The sequence below is a fragment of the Culicoides brevitarsis genome, chromosome 3 (genome assembly GCF_036172545.1).
Source record: "Culicoides brevitarsis isolate CSIRO-B50_1 chromosome 3, AGI_CSIRO_Cbre_v1, whole genome shotgun sequence".
Lineage (NCBI taxonomy): Eukaryota > Metazoa > Arthropoda > Insecta > Diptera > Ceratopogonidae > Culicoides > Culicoides brevitarsis.
Genome location: NC_087087.1, coordinates 6,053,565 through 6,070,813, shown reverse-complemented (window position 1 = coordinate 6,070,813; position 17,249 = coordinate 6,053,565). Strand labels below are relative to the sequence as shown.

Sequence of the window (17,249 nt, the reverse complement as noted above, 5' to 3'; positions counted from 1 at the left end):
AGTGAAAAAAAAATTACAATAATGTTAAAAAGGTTTGACCTACTGAGAGACATCCAATGTAGATCATGGTCGGATATGCAATATTGTGTATCGTGCGCGCCGTCGCTACAATTACTACCGTATACCGTACAGCTTCATAGATTAATTCATTCATTGAGTCACTATTTACTATTTTTTTTTTCGTCGTCATCGTTGTTAAACAAATGTATGCTGCGAGTTCTATATAGAAAAAAATTATTGAATTATCGGCGAAGGTGTGAATCTTGAAGGCATAAGCGATTCATTGAAAAAGCTGAAAAAAATTATTAATAAAGTGCATTGTAATGTGCTTTAATTGATTATTTGTTTTGAGTGACCGCAATTGTGTATGGCACAGGGCACAAAGCATATGTTAATAAATAATCATGTAACACCTCAACTCGACGCAGTTCTATTGTTATATTTTGTAATGTACTGAATTTATTGCATTGATCATAAACCCAGTTGTTGTTGTAAAAATGGAACAAATGTAATACAATGAAAATCCTTCCTATGTAACATTGGATTGGATGCTCTATATGTCAGATCAATGCAAACTCTCACGAGTGTCGAGATAGACGAGTGTTTGTTAATCATGCGGTGACCTTTTTTGTGTCGTTATGAGTATTGAAACTCTCCTCTTGGGTAAACATGGATAAATTTACCTTTTCCGGATTAAGGCAGGTATTTTTGGGGATTCACGAATTGATTGAAAATAATGGAAAATATGGAAGGGAATTTTTAATAATAAATTTTTGGGTTGAAATGAGATTTTTTATGGATAGGAATTGAATGAGAATTTGATGAAAAATTTTTTTGAGTTCTTTGAAAAAAATTATCAGAAACAGAAATATTTGAATTTTGATTTTTTTTTATTTTTAACTATTTCTCGATAATTTTTTTTTATAAATTTTTTTTTATTTTTTAATTAATAAATTTTATTCAATTAATTAAGAAAAAAATTTATAAATAAAAAAAATTAAAATAAAATTTAATACATTAAAAAAAAATTAAATTAATAAATAAAAATAATAATAAATATTTAAATTAATTTATTTATATATTTTAATTTTTTTTATAAATAAAATAAATAAAAAAATTCTAAAATTAATTAAATTAATTTAAAAAAAAAATAATAAAAAAATTTAATTTAATTTAAAGTTAAAAAAAAATTAAAAAATAAAAATTTCCAAAATTTATAAAAAAAATTATTTAAATCCTTTTTAATTTATTTTTATAATAAAAAAAAAATAATAAAAATAAATGAATATAAAATAAAAAAAAAAAAATAAAAAATAAATTAAATAAATAAAAATAAATGTTTAAATAAATTTTTATGAATAATAAAATAATAAATAAATAAAATAATAAATAAATAAAAATATTCCAAAATTTATTAATTTCTTTTTAATTTATTTTTAAAATTTTTGTAATAAATAAAAAAAAACGATTAAAAACAAAATATTAAAAAAATTGAAAATAATTCTTTTTTAAAATAAAATAAACAAAATTTAAATTGAAAAAAAATTCACTATTATTAAAAGCTTAAAAAATAAAATTATTTTTAAATTTTTTTAAAAAATTCGTTGAAATGCTATTTAAAAATAATTTAAAAAAATTTCATAAATTAAAATAAAAAAAAATTTTAAAAAAAAAAAACATTTTAAAATTTTTTAAAAATAATTTTGTAAGCTTTTAATAATTTTTTACATTTTTTTTATTTTATTTTATTATTTGAGAATTATTTAAATATTTTTAATTTTCTTTAATTTTTAATTTAGAAAAAATAATCAAAAATTAACAAAAAAAAAATAAATTATTAAAAAAATTAAAACTTTAAAAATTTTCCACAAATTCTCTAAAAAAATAAAATATTCGATAATTTTCCATCAAACTCATTCCAAAAGAGTCTCTCAATCAAAAAATTTTTCAACTTATTAAACCCTCATTACCTGTTAATACGTTTGCTCATGACACAAATCCCTTCTCAAAGACTCTTCAGGGAAATTCTTTCTTCATAAAAAAAACTTTTCCCATTAACTCAATTCCGCAAATTACTAAAAAGTTCCCATTATTTTTTGTGAACAAAAGAAGTCCTCCGTTAAATAAAATACAAATGGAGCAAAAATAGGACAAAAGTTTCCTTTTCATAGTTTTTTTACGAGTCGGGTACGTTCTTCGGAACGAAACATAATCTACGCAATATTGTACGCATCATTTGCCAAGCAAACTGTTTCGTCGAAGAGAGACTCCCTTCATCAAAGTATCTCTACCGTGTGTGTGTGTGTGCGAAAGGCCGAGAGTACAAAAGTAGAACAGAGAGCTGTGTAGCGGGTATGTCGCATGTAAGGCTTAAACTGGGTCAAGTATTAGGTCATGACTGCTCGTTATGTGTGAATAGCGTCTCTCTCTGTGTGTTGATATCCTATTTTATATAAATTTTATTTGTTGTAACGATGTTAAACTCATCATTGTTTCGAGTATTTGTTTATGCCACACAACGACGACGACGATGAAAAGGAGAATTTTTAATATGAACTTCCGCACACACGACTTTATGAGAGTAATAAAAACCTGGATAACTGGATCATTATAAATTTTTAGTAATAAAATATGATGCGAAGATTTTTTTTTTCTGTAAGGTGAAGCCATAAATTTACTCGGCAAGAAAATTTTTCCTTGAGGCACTTTCGTTCATCTGGCGAATGAACCCTTTCAATTTAACGAAAATTTACCTGAATGTCGATGACAATACTTGACAATGTTTGGCAACAGCTCGAGTCGATGAGAAACGAAAAGAAGAAGAGAAAGCAACATCCTTTTGCGTAATAAAAAAAAGTAACAATGTGAATAAAAAGTACATTAAACGAGGAAAAGGATGTGAAACCTCAATAAAAAGTGACAATCTTCCCAAATGTCTTAAATTACAATTTGTCATCGGATGTTTTGTTTCGCCTTCGCATTTTTTTTTCGTGTAATGAGATATTTTTTTTAATGGGTTATTTAACATTTTTTTTTTATTTTTTAAAAATTGTTTCTTTGATAAATTTTTTTATTTAAAAAAATTAATTTTTTTTATTTAAAAAATTAAATTTTATTTTTTTTTATTTAAAAATTAAATTTTTATTTTTAATTTAAAAAATTAAATTTTATTTATTTTTTTTAATTTAAAAAATTAAATTAATTTTTTTTAATTTTAAAAAATTTTTTAATTTAAAAACAAATAAATTTTAATTTTAATTTTAAAAATTAAATTTAAAAAAAATTTAAATTTTATTTTTTTTAATTTAATATTTTGATTTATAATTTTAATATTTAAAAAAATAATTTTTTATTATTAAAAAAAATATTATTTTTGTTTGTTTTTATTTAAAATAAAAATTATTTCACAACTTTTCGTCAAATTTTTTTTTAACTTTTTAATTTTTAAAAAGTTAAATTTCAAATTAAATTTATTTTCTTTAAATATTTTTTATAGAATTTCCTCGAAAATGTTTAAAAAAATATTTAGAATTGTTTTTAAAAAAATAAAAAAAAATATTTTAAAATTTTTTGGAGTAATTATAATATTTTTTTTAAATTAAAATATGTAATTTTTTTTAATAAATAAAAAAAAATTATTTTAAAAAATTTTATTAAAAATTCTCAAATTATTTAAAATTCTTTTTGATTTTTCATAATTTTTTAAATAAATTTATTTAAATAATTTAAAATATATTTTTTTAAAAAATAAATAAATTAAAATATCATTTTTATATAATAAATAAATTGAAAAAAAAAATTTTATTTTAAATAAAAAATAAAAAAAAAATAATTAATAAATTAAAATTATATTTTTTTTAACAATTTTTCATTATTAAATACTTTTATCTGTAAAAAATATTTTTTATGACAAATTACAAAAATTTTCCGTGTGCGTGCAAAATTTTCTCCGAAACGCCGCATGCCAAGAATGCGTCCTTGACGGAAAAAACATCAAATCAATCAAAAATTGACAAAAAAAATCGTTCCATTACTTACGCGTACAGATATTTATTTATGAACATAATAAAATTCAGAGCAAAAGTTGTCTTCACAACGATTTTTTCGGGGAACTAGGTCAAGGATAAATTATGTTTTCTCCTACAAACGTCTTTCTATATACATGTTGCGTTTGTGCGTAGCGACGACTTTTACGCACTTTTCTCTTTTCTACGAATTTCCATTTTTGTGGCAATTCGAAAGAAATCTGGAACGCACAATCGAAAGTTAATCACCGACGCCCCACAAAAAGTCGTAAAATACGAGATTCCATGATGTTTTTTGCGAGAATTAGATAAAAATTCGGCATTTAAAGAGAATCTCTATGGAGGTACGTGCGTGCACGGCGTATGGAGAGACATTTGACCTGATTAAAAAAATGAATGTTTTTTTTTTGGATAACATTCGCCGGATAGTTGATGACCTGATTAATATTTTATGGCTATTGTATTTCAAAATGAACAATTTTTCGGCAACGAAAATCTCCTCTAACGAAAAATTAATAAGAGTTACTTGAGATTTTTAAGAGAATGTTTCAAGGTTTCCTATTAACCTAATATCAAGGCTCGCATTGACACATATTTTTATTTCGTTTGCTCGTTTGTTTGTTTGTTTTGAAGGAACATGACATACCAACAACATGTTTGTTCTCCATTTTTGGTTCAAGCAAAAAAATCTCCTTGAAAGTTTTGCTTCCGATTTGATGATGCATCATGGAAAGACATTCAATAAAGTGAGATAAAATTTGGTTTTGAGAAGAAAGTTTTTTTTTTTAATGGAAATATTGAACGTTTTGGGATAGATAAGAAAGTTTTTAAGAGAATGAATGAAGTTTTATCGAAGGGAGAAATTGTTATTTTAAAAGAATTTCTTGCAATTAAGTTTTTTTTTTAAATATCTTTAATTTTTTTAAACAATTTAAAATATTTTTTTTAATATTTAAAAAATATTCAATTTAATTTTAATTAATTTAAAAATTGATTAAAAATAATTTTATACTTTATTTTAAAATTAAATTAAATTTATTTTTATAAAAAATAATTTTTTATTTAAAAAATTTAAATAAAAAATTAAAAAAAGCATAAATTGATTTAAAAATGATTTAAAAAAATTAATAATTTATTAAAAATCATTTGAAAATTTATTTATTTATTTAATCTTTAATTTATTTAAATTTTTAAAATAAAATTAATTATAAAAAATTAAAATTCATTAAAATTTTGAATTAAAAAAATTAATTTGAATTAAAAATTTAATTAAAATTTAATTTTTTTAATTGAAAATTAAAAAAAATAATTAATTAATTTTTTTAGTTAAATTTTATTGATGAATTAAATTAAGTTTTTATTTTTTATAAAAATTATTTAAAAAAATAATGAAAAAAAAATTTTACAATTAATTTTATTTTAAAAATAATTAAAAATATTTTAAAAAATAAAATATTTTTTTTTTAAATTAATTTTTTTTAAAAAATTTTAAAAAAATTTTTTTAAAATATTTATATTTTTTTTGTCAAAAATTTTAAACAAAATTAAATATTCAAGAATTAAAAAAAAAAATAAAAATTAGTCATAATAAAAAAAATTAAACACCTTCAAGAACTGCACCTGCCTCTTTAAAATAAAAAAAAAAATCAACAACTTGCAAAACCTCCTCCGCCATTAAATTAATTAATCACTTTTATCGATCTGTTCAACTTTTGTTCCTCAATAAATTTCCGCTTCATCAGAGGAAAAATTCAAATCTGGGGTAATGACACCCTTTTTCCCATATCAATTCCTCAATAAATAAATGCACATTGCCCAAATAAAATTATGCATGTCGCAACGCCGCATGTTAAATGAAGATGAATGACGAATCTTTCATCAATAAAAATCATAAACTAAACCTATAATTTATGCGTGGATTCGGTCTGTTGCAATCCTCCAGACGTTTTTTAAAATTTATCGTAACATTGACACACAGCTCTCGCACGAGAGACACAAAATTATATTTTTTGTTGACACAAAAGAAACAAAAAAAAAAAAATTAACAAAATTGGTGTTTGTACGACGCGCGTATGGAGCAACTAAAACCGAAAATTCGAAGGTGCACACATTCAATGAATAACATAATTTTTTTTTTGTAGTAAAGAGAAAAGTAGGTCAAGTAATACATTTTGTACGTATGTTTTTTATTTCGTACGCGATCTTTTATTATTATTTAAAAAAAAGTTCGGTTGCTTCAAAAAAATAGAGAGAACATGAGAGAGAGCGAGAAACATAAAAAAAAGTACACCTTGGAACCCTTTGCCCTTGTGTCACTTTATGCCTTTTTTCGCCGGAGAATTATGATGTCTCACCGAAAAACATCACGAGTCGACAATAAAATTGGGAATTGAACGGAGAATGAGGTCATAAAGTGTCCTTTCGCTTCGTTTTCCGTTCAACTTCAATTTTTTTTCATCATCGCAGTTTCAATGCGATATTAACATAAAATAAATAAAAATCATGCTCTGACATGACATTCACACACATGTGAGTCTGTGTTTGTGTATGATTCAACAGGAAGTAGGTCACTAACTTAACACTTGTTTGTCCTTCTTAGTGCAAGGCGAGAGAGAGAGAGATACACGAATTATTTCAAACTTTTCAAAAAAAAAACCGAAGACAAGTGATTGTTTACATTTTTTTTTCATTGGTGTCAAATATTGAAAGATCTTTATGGTTTATGTGCAATATGTGATATTGAAAGTTGAAAAAAAAATAATTACCAATCGTAAAATTTTTGGATTTTTGGTCTACGTGATGTTTTACGCGCGCGAAGGGAAAATGACACCTGCTGATAGTTCTTGTCAATGAAAACCGGTTTAAACTCTTTTTTTGGGCGCGATAAAGAGTTGAGAAATGCAATGTGTGGAGAATTTTTTAATAATTTCAATTTATTTAAAAATTAATATTTTTTTTAACAATTTTTAATAAAAAAAAAAATTATACAATATTTTAAATATTAAATTTTTTTTTTTTAATTTAGTTAAAAAATTTATTTACTAAAAAAAAAATTTAAACTTAAATTAATAAAAAAATTTTTATAAAAAAAAAAATAAATTTAATTAAAATAATTAATTTATTATTTAATATTAAATAAATTTAATTAAGTTTCTATTAATTGTTAAAAAAATATTTTAAATGATTTTAAATATTTTTTTTTATAAATAAATATTTTTTTAATTAATTTATTTCTTTATTTTTTTAAATTTTAAATATTGATTAATTTTTTTTTTTCATTAAAAATTGGTAAAAAAATATATAAACTTTTAAATATATTGAAGTTATTAAAAAATTCTCTATACATTGCATTCAAAGTCGCAAACAAATATCAATTTTTAATAAAAAATAAAATATAAACTATATAAACTAAAATATAAAAAATTAAAATATAAACTTAAAAAAATTGTTAAAAATTTACTTATTTAAATTTTAAAAAAAAAAATAAATATTTTTAAATTTTTTGTTTGACATTTTTTTTTAACCTTTTTTAGATGTTAAATAAAAAATTATAAAAAAAATATTTTAAACTTAATTTAATTTTAATTTTTATAATAAATTTAATTTAAAAAAATTATTAAAATATTACTTTAAATAATTTTAATAAAAAATTAATTTATTTAATTCAACTATTTAAAATTAATTTTATTTTAAAAATAAATTTAATTAAAATTAAATTTTTAAAAACAAAATATTTTATGATTAAAAAAAATAAATAAATATTTTTTTTAAATTAATTTATTTAATACTTTTTTTTTAAATATTTTAAATATTGAATATATTTTTTTTTACTAAAAATTGGTAAATAAACAAATTTAATTATTTAAATTTTTTAAAATATTAAAATAAAATATTTAAAATTATTAAAAAAAATAACGATTAAATGCAGTATTTTTTTGATACGATAAGAAATAATTAAATATCAAAAAATAAGAAATAAAAAAATAAATTATTTAAATATTTTTTCTATTTTTCAAAAAAATTTCCAAATCAACAAAACATAAGCGCCACAAGTAAACTCACATAAAAAGTGAAGGGAAATACTCACACAGCCATCAAATTCAAACAATAGCACCAAAACCTCCTACACAAATCTACACACACTGCTCAAGATAATTATCATGTTGCAAAATAATATTAATAAAATTATAGACATAAACCTATTTTTTCCATTTTTCGATTCAAATCGATATTTTTCGGCGGCATGCACGACAAATACTTGACCTCTTGCATTGACAAAAATTGCTCGGTTTGAATTAAAAAGAATTTGTTGAAAAAAAAAATGGAAGTTGAACAACAGACTAAAAATTTAAATACGTGACCTTTAACGACTTTAAATGCACATAATATTGCATCCAATTATCCAATTTGTATTAAATCTGTTTTTTTCTCGAGATTTTTTTTTTGTTTGAATAATTGAAGTGGACAGTAATCAGTAGTTAGTTGCATTTTGATTGACTCGACGAGAGCATTTTTTCGCATTTCGTGTCTATTGTTAAAGGCGTAATTTGAAAAATCCTTCAATTTTTGCATTTTTTGAATTTATGTCACGAAATCTAAAGTATAACGGAATACGAGGAAGAATCCTTGTATAAGTCGATTCCTGTTTCTCGTCGTCGTCGTTTGTTCACCTCGAAGCGCTTTTCAAGGAAAGTCACATATTCCCCTTGTTTCGCATTGCTCGCGCTTAATTCATGAACGTCCATCCAATTAACTTAAAAGTCAAGTTGCTGCATGTAAATGTGCAATTTTATAGAAAGACTTCCATCCTACGACTTCGTATACACAGCTTCATGGACTAAATTTGATTTTTGCTACGGCAAAGTACGAAGCCAAGGGAATCAATTAAATATCAGATAATTTGTTGTTCTTGATGCGATGTGAGCGACGCGCAGACCTACAACAACCGCATCACTGCCTGCCTCGCACCATAAGTTACCGTACATCATCGCTACAATGTAACATTTAATAAATTGCGTTTGCAATGATTTTATTTAGCAAAAAATTGTTCCGAGAGCGGAGATGTTGCTTGTAACTGGAAAATGTTAAGGCGTTATTTATTGTTTTGTTTTGTAGTTTAATTGTCTCTCTCGAACAATTCTCGTTTTCTCGATTGTCCTAAATACATAAGTTTAAGATTTTTTTTTTTAAAAAAAGTAAAACAATGTTAAGACGTTTAATTAATGATTCAATGTACGATTGTTCGTTCTCGTTTCTTGTCTTGTCTTGTCTCGGCTTGATTTGCGGTTAAATACTCATAATTGGAACACTTGAACTTCAAGAGATGAAAACTGATCGATTATTGAGTTTTTGTATTTCGCGAAAATTGCCCGAGATTTCAAGTTCACGTTTGTCTTTCATGGCACGGAGATAGTTTAACTGAAATTTGAAAAGAAAATTTAAAAAAAAAAATTTAATAAAGATCAAAGAAAACTTGTTAAAAATTAAGATCTTTAAAAAACATAACCTCAAAATTTGTTAAAAATTAAGATCTTAACAAAACATAACCTCAAAATTTGTTAAAAAATTAAGATCTTAACAAAACATAACCTCAAAATTTGTTAAAAATTAAGATCTTTAAAAAACATAACCTCAAAATTTGTTAAAAATTAAGATATTTAAAAAACATAACCTCAAAATTTGTTAAAAATTAAGATCTTTGAAAAACATAACCTCAAAATTTGTTAAAAATTAAGATCTTTAAAAAACATAACCTCAAAATTTGTTAAAAATTAAGATCTTTAAAAAACATAACCTCAAAATTTGTTAAAAATTAAGATCTTAACAAAACATAACCTCAAAATTTTTTTAAAATTAAGATCTTTACTAAACATAACCTCAAAATTTGTTTAAAATTGAGATCTTAACAAAACATAACCTCAAAATTTAAAAAATTGAAATTTCTTAAAAATTTGCAAAGAAAGAATTTTTTTGTTTAAATCTTAAAGAAAAAAATACTTACTTGAGAGCAATTCATTGGTATTAAATTCAAATTCACAATCCATTGAACACTTTCAGAACATGGAGGAGTTGTTAATCCGCCATGATAGAAAGCATAATGGAAATCAGGAGATCCAATTAACTCAGTTAAGGGAACTGTATCTGGATAGAAACTCTTTGCTGTATCGCCCCATTTTGAAACAAGACGAACTCCTTCGAGAAGATTGAATGGAGGAGCAGTTGGATCACACTAAAAATATGAAAAATTATCTGAAGATCTTTTAAAGGTTCAAAAAGGGTATAAGAATCTCGACTTTCCCTGAAATGGAAATTCAGAAGCTCAAAATTACCTTAAACCGACAAGCAAAAACAGTCAATCCATCATTATGATCCAACGCCTTCTCCTTCGACTCATACCTCTCATTCTTAAAGATCATATGAGCTTCCATAGCGCCATGTTGCCCATCAACGGAATGTTCTGTTCCGCTCTTGTCATCCGTACCCCAATGAAAATGCAATCCAACAAATTCATAAACATCCGTTAAGGGTCCTCCATAAATCTTCGGCGGGCAACAAGGCCAAAAATATTTAACCAACGCCGTATATCCGTTATTCCTGATTTCAATTTCCAAAGGTTTCGTATCAATATTCGTCGTACGAAGATTTGTCGGAAAATCTCCCGGTTTGACTTGCTTCAAGTCGATATCAATCGGACTTTGATTGTTCAAACCGCATTTCGGATAATGAGTTCGCCAATTTCGTTGCCCGAACCGCCCGAGAGTTCGGTAATTGTAAGGTTGTAACGTTACTGCTTCTCTCTTTGAGCGATTCCAACTTTGATTCGCATCATTGAGACCTGTAAAGAGATTCAAAAAGCAAAAGTAAATCCACAGAGGCATTGTTCGATACTGACCTTAAACGACAATTTGCAGCGAAAAAAGTCGAAAGTCTTATCACAAAAATGCACGTCGAACGTGAAATCGTGAATCAAGCCGTGAATAGGGCGATAAAAAAAAAGTTACTGAGGGCCGCAAATCAACAAAAATTCAATTGAAATGTAAACACAGGAAAAAAGCAAATGTTTTTTAGGTGATTTATGTCTATTTGCCTCGAGGTCGACCTCAATTCGAATACAAAACGTTGTTTGATTTTTTTTTCTGTGTTTCGTACCAGCATTAATTCATAATAATAATAAATATTTAGATGAAGGATATCGCAACTCACACACTCGATTGACTTGCGAGCTGCGCCAAAGTAAATAAATCAATGCATTGTGGGACTCGAGCGATGCGTGCAAAAATAGATTCACAGCTGATTAAATTGTCTGATGTGAAAAGTGTTCGTGAAAAACTCCATTAGTGACGTAATTCAGTAGACTTTCTATGCAGCAAAAAAAAATTAGCATATTCTAACAAACAATGTGTGAGAATGTAAACAAACCATGATGCAAAATAAACGAGCCGCTTATTTGTTTTTTTTTTGCACACATGTATGAAGTTACATTAGAGACACTTACTACAATGCAATTGATTCTTCATTATTTTTTGTCGCTGTACGTTTTGTTGGTATTACTCAATTATGTTTGGAGTTGTAGAAGCGACACACGGCAAATACTATCGGCAATAGTCAATTCCGGACAAGGTCATTGTCATAGATATGCGAGATTCAATGAGTCAATATTGGCATTCTTATCGGCGGTAGGTTCTGTCGAAGGTGTTTTAGTAGAATTTTTGTGCAGTTGAATTGAGATAATTGGTTTAGAATTGGAAAATTTAAATTTCTTTTAGTACTAAAATTTTAGTAAAAAATTTTTTTTGAAATTTTTTTATCAGAAATTGATAAATTTTCTAATTTTCTGTACTAAAATTTTAGTAAAGATGAAAAAATTTTTTCTCTGAATTGAAGGTAAACTTTGTAAGATTTAGTTCTAAAAATGTTTTCCCTTATCAAATTTTAGTACAGAAAATTTTCAAATTTTAAACATATTAATTTTTGATAAAAAATTTAGAACTTGACGATATTTTAATCATAAAGTTTTAAAAACAACTTTTTGTACTAAAATTTGAAATTTTAAGAAAATTTTAGTATAAAGATTTTAAATTGACAAAATTTCATCATTTTTTTTTAATTTTAGTACAAATATCAAACAAATATTTTTTCCTAATTGAAAATTTGTTTTAGTACAAATTTTGGAATATTTTTTCCAAACTTATCAAATTTTTGTACAGAAGGTTTTTAAAATTAAAAAAAAATTCTGATAAAAATTTCAAAAAATCAAATCACATTTTTTTATCAAAAAATCTTCAGCTTTCTGTACTAAAATTTTAAAAATTTCAAAAATTTGAACTAAAATTTAAAGAACTTAAAAAATTTTGTTCCAAAAAATCTTCAGAAGAATTTTTTTTCTTGATTTTTTTCTTTTTAATTAAAAGCAACAATTCTACTGAATTTTAATTAAGTTGCTCCTGCTCCAATTTCTAACTACTGCTCTTTTTACTTTTTCACCGCAATTTCCTTCCCGCATCAAAAAAATCGTGTAATTACTTTCCGCCATCTCGTAAGTTACTTGACCCAATTATAAAACGCGCATGATGTGCCGTTAATCTCCAAGGACTTGTTTTGTAGATTGAGCTCCCGTTATGCGTCTGAGGTTACATATTAAAAAAAATAAATAATTGCTATTCTACACTTTTCAAGCTCTCTCTATGAAATCATAAATAATTTAATGACATCATAAAGTGCCTCGATTCTGCTCAAAGCTTCTCTCTAATGATTTTTTTTTCAAGTTTATTGTATTGTTTAAAATTGAAAATGATAAAAAAAAATTGTATTTAGTCAAATAATAGACTGAACATGAACATGAACGCACATACCTTGTAAAGCAAGCAAATTCTAATTGAGCAGTCATATGCTTCGGAATATTTACTGCATGCGGTTAGACGTGTAGGTAGTATGTGTGCTCATATTTTTTCAAGTTCAATTTAAATTGAGAGTTATTAGTCTTGACATAATGACACAGTTATTCGATACCTTTATACGGTCTCGATATTTGGTTTTTTTTTCAATAGCATCTTTGTGCGAAAATTGTGTTTCGTATCCGGAAAATTTTTTTGGTAAGCTGAATATGAGCCTACAAAGAACACATATTGAAATGCAGCTGAGAAATCGCAACAAAATGACGGAAAAATATTCTGGAAGATGACATAATTGAAATTAATGATGGAAATTCAAACAAAGGAGATGATACCTTCATGGAAAAATTGCAACTTGGAACTTTCGAGGAAAAAGAAAATTGCAAATTTTTTTCATTTTGCGAAATAAAAAAAAACTATTGATGACGTTTAACTCAAAGTTGAAAAATAAATAAATTATAGCTTAAAATTTTTTAGGAAAACGAAACGATAAAAAAAAGTTTGAAGCTTGAAGATTGAATCTTCTTGTTCTGAGAAGACGAAACGGATTTTTTTAAAATTTGTACAAAAGCAATTATTATGATTCTATCTCGTTTAAAGACCTCGCTTCAAACTGCCTCATTACGTTCAAAAATCGAGGATCGAATTTTGAGTAAAAAATTTAAATTAGCACGTGAAAGTTGCATCATATCTTATACAATTGAAGTTCGACTTAAGAGCCAAAATGTTTAAATTAGCACGTGAAAGATGCATCAAATCTACTTTTCACAGTTCCAAGTCTTCAATTCTTGCACAGGAGTCCCCCCAATTCTGAAACGATATAAAAAGTAATTTAAAATAGCGACAAAGGGGATTATTTTGTCCTTAACTTGTTACTCCATTTTTTGTCAAATCGCTACAAATGTAAAGGGGAGCTGCAAAAAATTAGTACATTTCAAACTTTCTCTTGTTTGCGGTTTCTGAAAAGAGAAAAAGAAAGGATGTTAAAATTGTCAAAAAAAGCATTTAAATTGAGTTTTTTTGCTATTTATAGCTCAAGCTTCTATTTGGCTACACATGTCAACCACAATAAAGAGGATAAAGTTCATCAACATACCTTTTTATGAAAGCCAAAAAAAAAAAGGATTGAATCATCACACATTTGATTTGGAACAGAGATATGAAAAATGGGGGGAGAGGGAAACGTGGAGATAATATCGTCGTCGCTGTCAGACACGGAGAGAACACAACAAAAAAGGTCGAATTATTTATTTATCATATTCAGGGTAATTTGAACATTCATTGGCTTGGCATGTCATGCCACTGAGTAACATTATCATCATCTACCATAGACACTTTGTCTACGGAGGACTTGAAGGTGAATTGCCTCGTGCCATGTATAGCGCGAAAAACAGGAGGATGAGTAAGACGCATTTCCACAGCAGAGTTCAAGGCAAGATTTTTCTTTTGCGTGCACGGAATTCCGAGTAATTGTTATTTTTCCAATAGAAAAAGACGTAGAAAAATCTTCAGCCTAACTTTTTATAGTTTATGATTTCAATCAAGGACAAGAAACAAAGCCGTCAAATATTGATTGAAATGCTATTGAAACAACATTGGCGTCAATCAGAGTTCAATACGAGGTTAAAAGTTGTACTTTACTGCCAAAGGGAAAAAGAGGTCATATTTAGATGACCTTGTTGTCTAATTACTCCCTTTCCCGTCGTCGTCTTTGTCGCCGATTTCGTCACAAAATCAACAAATTTCATTATTATAGTTCTAACGTACTTACGTGATATTTTCCTCTTTGCATACAGATGCCATCGGATAAACAATGCGGAAGAGTAGCGCCGCCGTATAGCGAATGAACGAACGACAGAGAGAGAGGTGTTTGTTCTGTAAATGCTCCGTACATGATAGTTGTAAATCTACATGTAACTATATTTAGGTTATAATATGGCTCAGGGTTGTTTTCGTTAATAAAAGTGTACGTACTGGCATTCAAGGGCTCGTCATTCGCTCTTTCTCTCGCTCGTAGTTCTCTATCTCCAAACAGCGTCTATTGTTATTTTTTTTCGGTACAGCGAGTAAATAATTGTTGTTAGGTCGAGGTTCTTTATCCAATTCTCTCATTCCAAAAAGCTTGACAAAAAAAATTGTGAATGTGTTCAGTCCCTGAAGCCTCTTGTGTTGTTCGAGCAATTAACGACCTATTTCGATGAACCTTGTTAAACAAAGTTTATGAGGTCATCGTAGTCGTCAATCTATTTCCGTTAGTTTTTAACACGCGGCATAATTAAAATTAATAAATAACGGAGTCCTTCCTCGTTTGCTCGCATTCAACAAATGTCGACGACTGGTAGTTTGTTTTGGTTTCTGTGACACACCTTGTCGCACGCACTTTTGCCAAGTCTGTACATGCGACGCTTTGGAGAGTGGGTTGACAGTAATAAGCCCACATAATTATGCATGAAAAGGTAAAACCTTTTCGGAACAAAAGTTTTCGGTACAAATCGTGTACAAAAGAAATACAAAAAAAAATTGGTTCAACTTACTCTCATTTTTGTTCGTTTCAATCATAATGACCATAGTTAATTGTTTTAATGGAATTGTCCCCGAAAATGTTTTCGGAACGTTCGGTAGTAAATGCTGTAGTAGTAGAAGCAATGTTAGTAATTTGTCATAGCATTTTACGATTATTATGAAATTAGCATAGAAAATTATTGTTTTGAGTATAATTTATGTTCAATTTTCGGAGTGTTTGCTTAACGCGACGAATTTTTATTTATATGAAAAGTGGCGACGAGGTTATGAGGAAAAATTTTTATGACCTTCCGAAAGAGGTTAGATTAAGGATTCAGAGAAAATGATTAATTGTAAAAATATTTTTTTTTAGTTCTATTGAAATTTAATTGATTCAAAGAAGGTCAAAATTTTTAAGAAATTTTCCATAATTTGACCTTTTTTTCATGAAATTAAATTAAATTATTAAAATGCGATTTTTATAAATTTATTTTTATTTTCACAAAATAAAAATCTAAAAAAAATAAAAAAATTATTTAAAAAAAAATATAAAGAAAATAATTCAAAAAAAATTATAAAAAAAAATTAATTTGTGAAAATAAAAAAAAATTTCTTAAAAATTTAAAATTCATTTAAAATTATAAAATTAAAAAATAAATTAAAAATTAGTAATATAAAATTAAAAAAAAAAGCTTTAAAAATTTTATTTCTGAAAAAAAAATTATTTAAATATTAAAATTTAATTAAAATTTACGTAAAAAATCATAATTTTAAAAATTTTTTTTTAAAAACTTAAAAAATTAAATTAAATAAAATTAAAAAAAATTATATTAAAAAAAAAAAATAATTTAAAAAAAAAATTGACTAGGTAGAATAAAAAAAATAATTTAAAAAAAATAAAAATAAAATTTAAATAAAAAAAAAAAAAAATAATTAGAATAAAATGTAAAAAAAATAATTTAAAAAAAATTAGTTTGTGAAAATAAATAAGTACAAAAAAAAGAAAACTTTAAAAAATTTTAGTTTGTGAAAATAAAAAGAAATTTATAAAAAAAGACAGGAAAATAAAAGAGATCAATGTGCTTCTTCTAAAAATTTTAAAAGAAATTGGCGAACGAGAAATCATGGAAACGAATTTGATAAAAACTTCAACAAAAAAAATATTTTAAAAATTTTCATCAAATCCGCCTTTTTCCATCGATTTCTCGACCGCCAATTTCTCCTCACACAAAAAATCTCTCACATTGATCTCTTTTCTCTTCCTGCCTTTTACTTTACACCAATTTCTTTCAACAAACCGAGAGTTTCACCATAACTTTTCCTCATCACAACAACATCTGCCGGTTTTCTCCTTTCCTTGATGCCTCGCATTGACAACAAACATCTTCCCCTTTCACTTCCATCCATTCATTCATCCAAATCATCATTAAAGAAATTTCGTGTTACTGCACTTTTGTGCAGTTTTTTCGTTGTTTTCTACACAGCGAGATGATAATCTCCATTAACAACATTTTAAAATCGATATAATTATTGGTTTTGAATTGAAAAATTGAATACAAGAAGCAAGAAAGTGTGCGCAGTATAAAGTGAAATTAATATACTTTCAACAAAACCGGCGATGTAATATTTTTTATTTCATTTTTTTTTTTGCAATTTAAAAAAAAATGAAATAAAAAGAAAATCGTCTATTTCGCACGCGGCAAGTTTATTATTATTTTATGATTATTATATAAAGATAAATGTTTATTTTTTTTTTCGCTGTACGAGAAATACGCAGAGGAAAGTACCGAAAGAAATGCACATTGTTCAAGCGGTGAAAAGAAAACAGAAA

At 25.5% G+C, this 17,249-nt stretch overlaps 2 protein-coding genes across 2 annotated transcripts in view; one reads left to right on the top strand and one right to left on the bottom strand.

Annotated features, from left to right (window-relative positions):
- Positions 1 to 17,249, top strand: part of LOC134833046 (protein roadkill) — an 84,744-nt gene that overhangs the window by 15,722 nt on the left and 51,773 nt on the right. The gene's annotated exons all lie outside the window — the stretch shown is intronic.
- Positions 9,106 to 10,903, bottom strand: LOC134833810 (carbonic anhydrase 6-like). The gene is made up of 3 exons (XM_063848264.1): positions 10,355 to 10,903; positions 10,027 to 10,254; positions 9,106 to 9,443 (listed from the first exon to the last, which is right to left on the bottom strand). Exons 1-3 carry the CDS (start codon positions 10,901 to 10,903, stop codon positions 9,342 to 9,344), a joined length of 879 nt encoding a protein of 292 aa, XP_063704334.1. The 3' UTR covers positions 9,106 to 9,341.

Bases quoted from the DNA above. Each gene is read 5' to 3' on its own strand.
- LOC134833810 (XM_063848264.1), bottom strand. From the start codon at position 10,903: ATGCCTCTGTGGATTTACTTTTGCTTTTTGAATCTCTTTACAGGTCTC. The intron at 10,255-10,354 runs GTAATTTTGAGC...TCATATTTTTAG, and splicing joins TTTTTGCTTGTCGGTTTAAG to TGTGATCCAACTGCTCCTCC. The intron at 9,444-10,026 runs GTAAGTATTTTT...TTCAAATTTCAG, and splicing joins TACCAATGAATTGCTCTCAA to TTAAACTATCTCCGTGCCAT.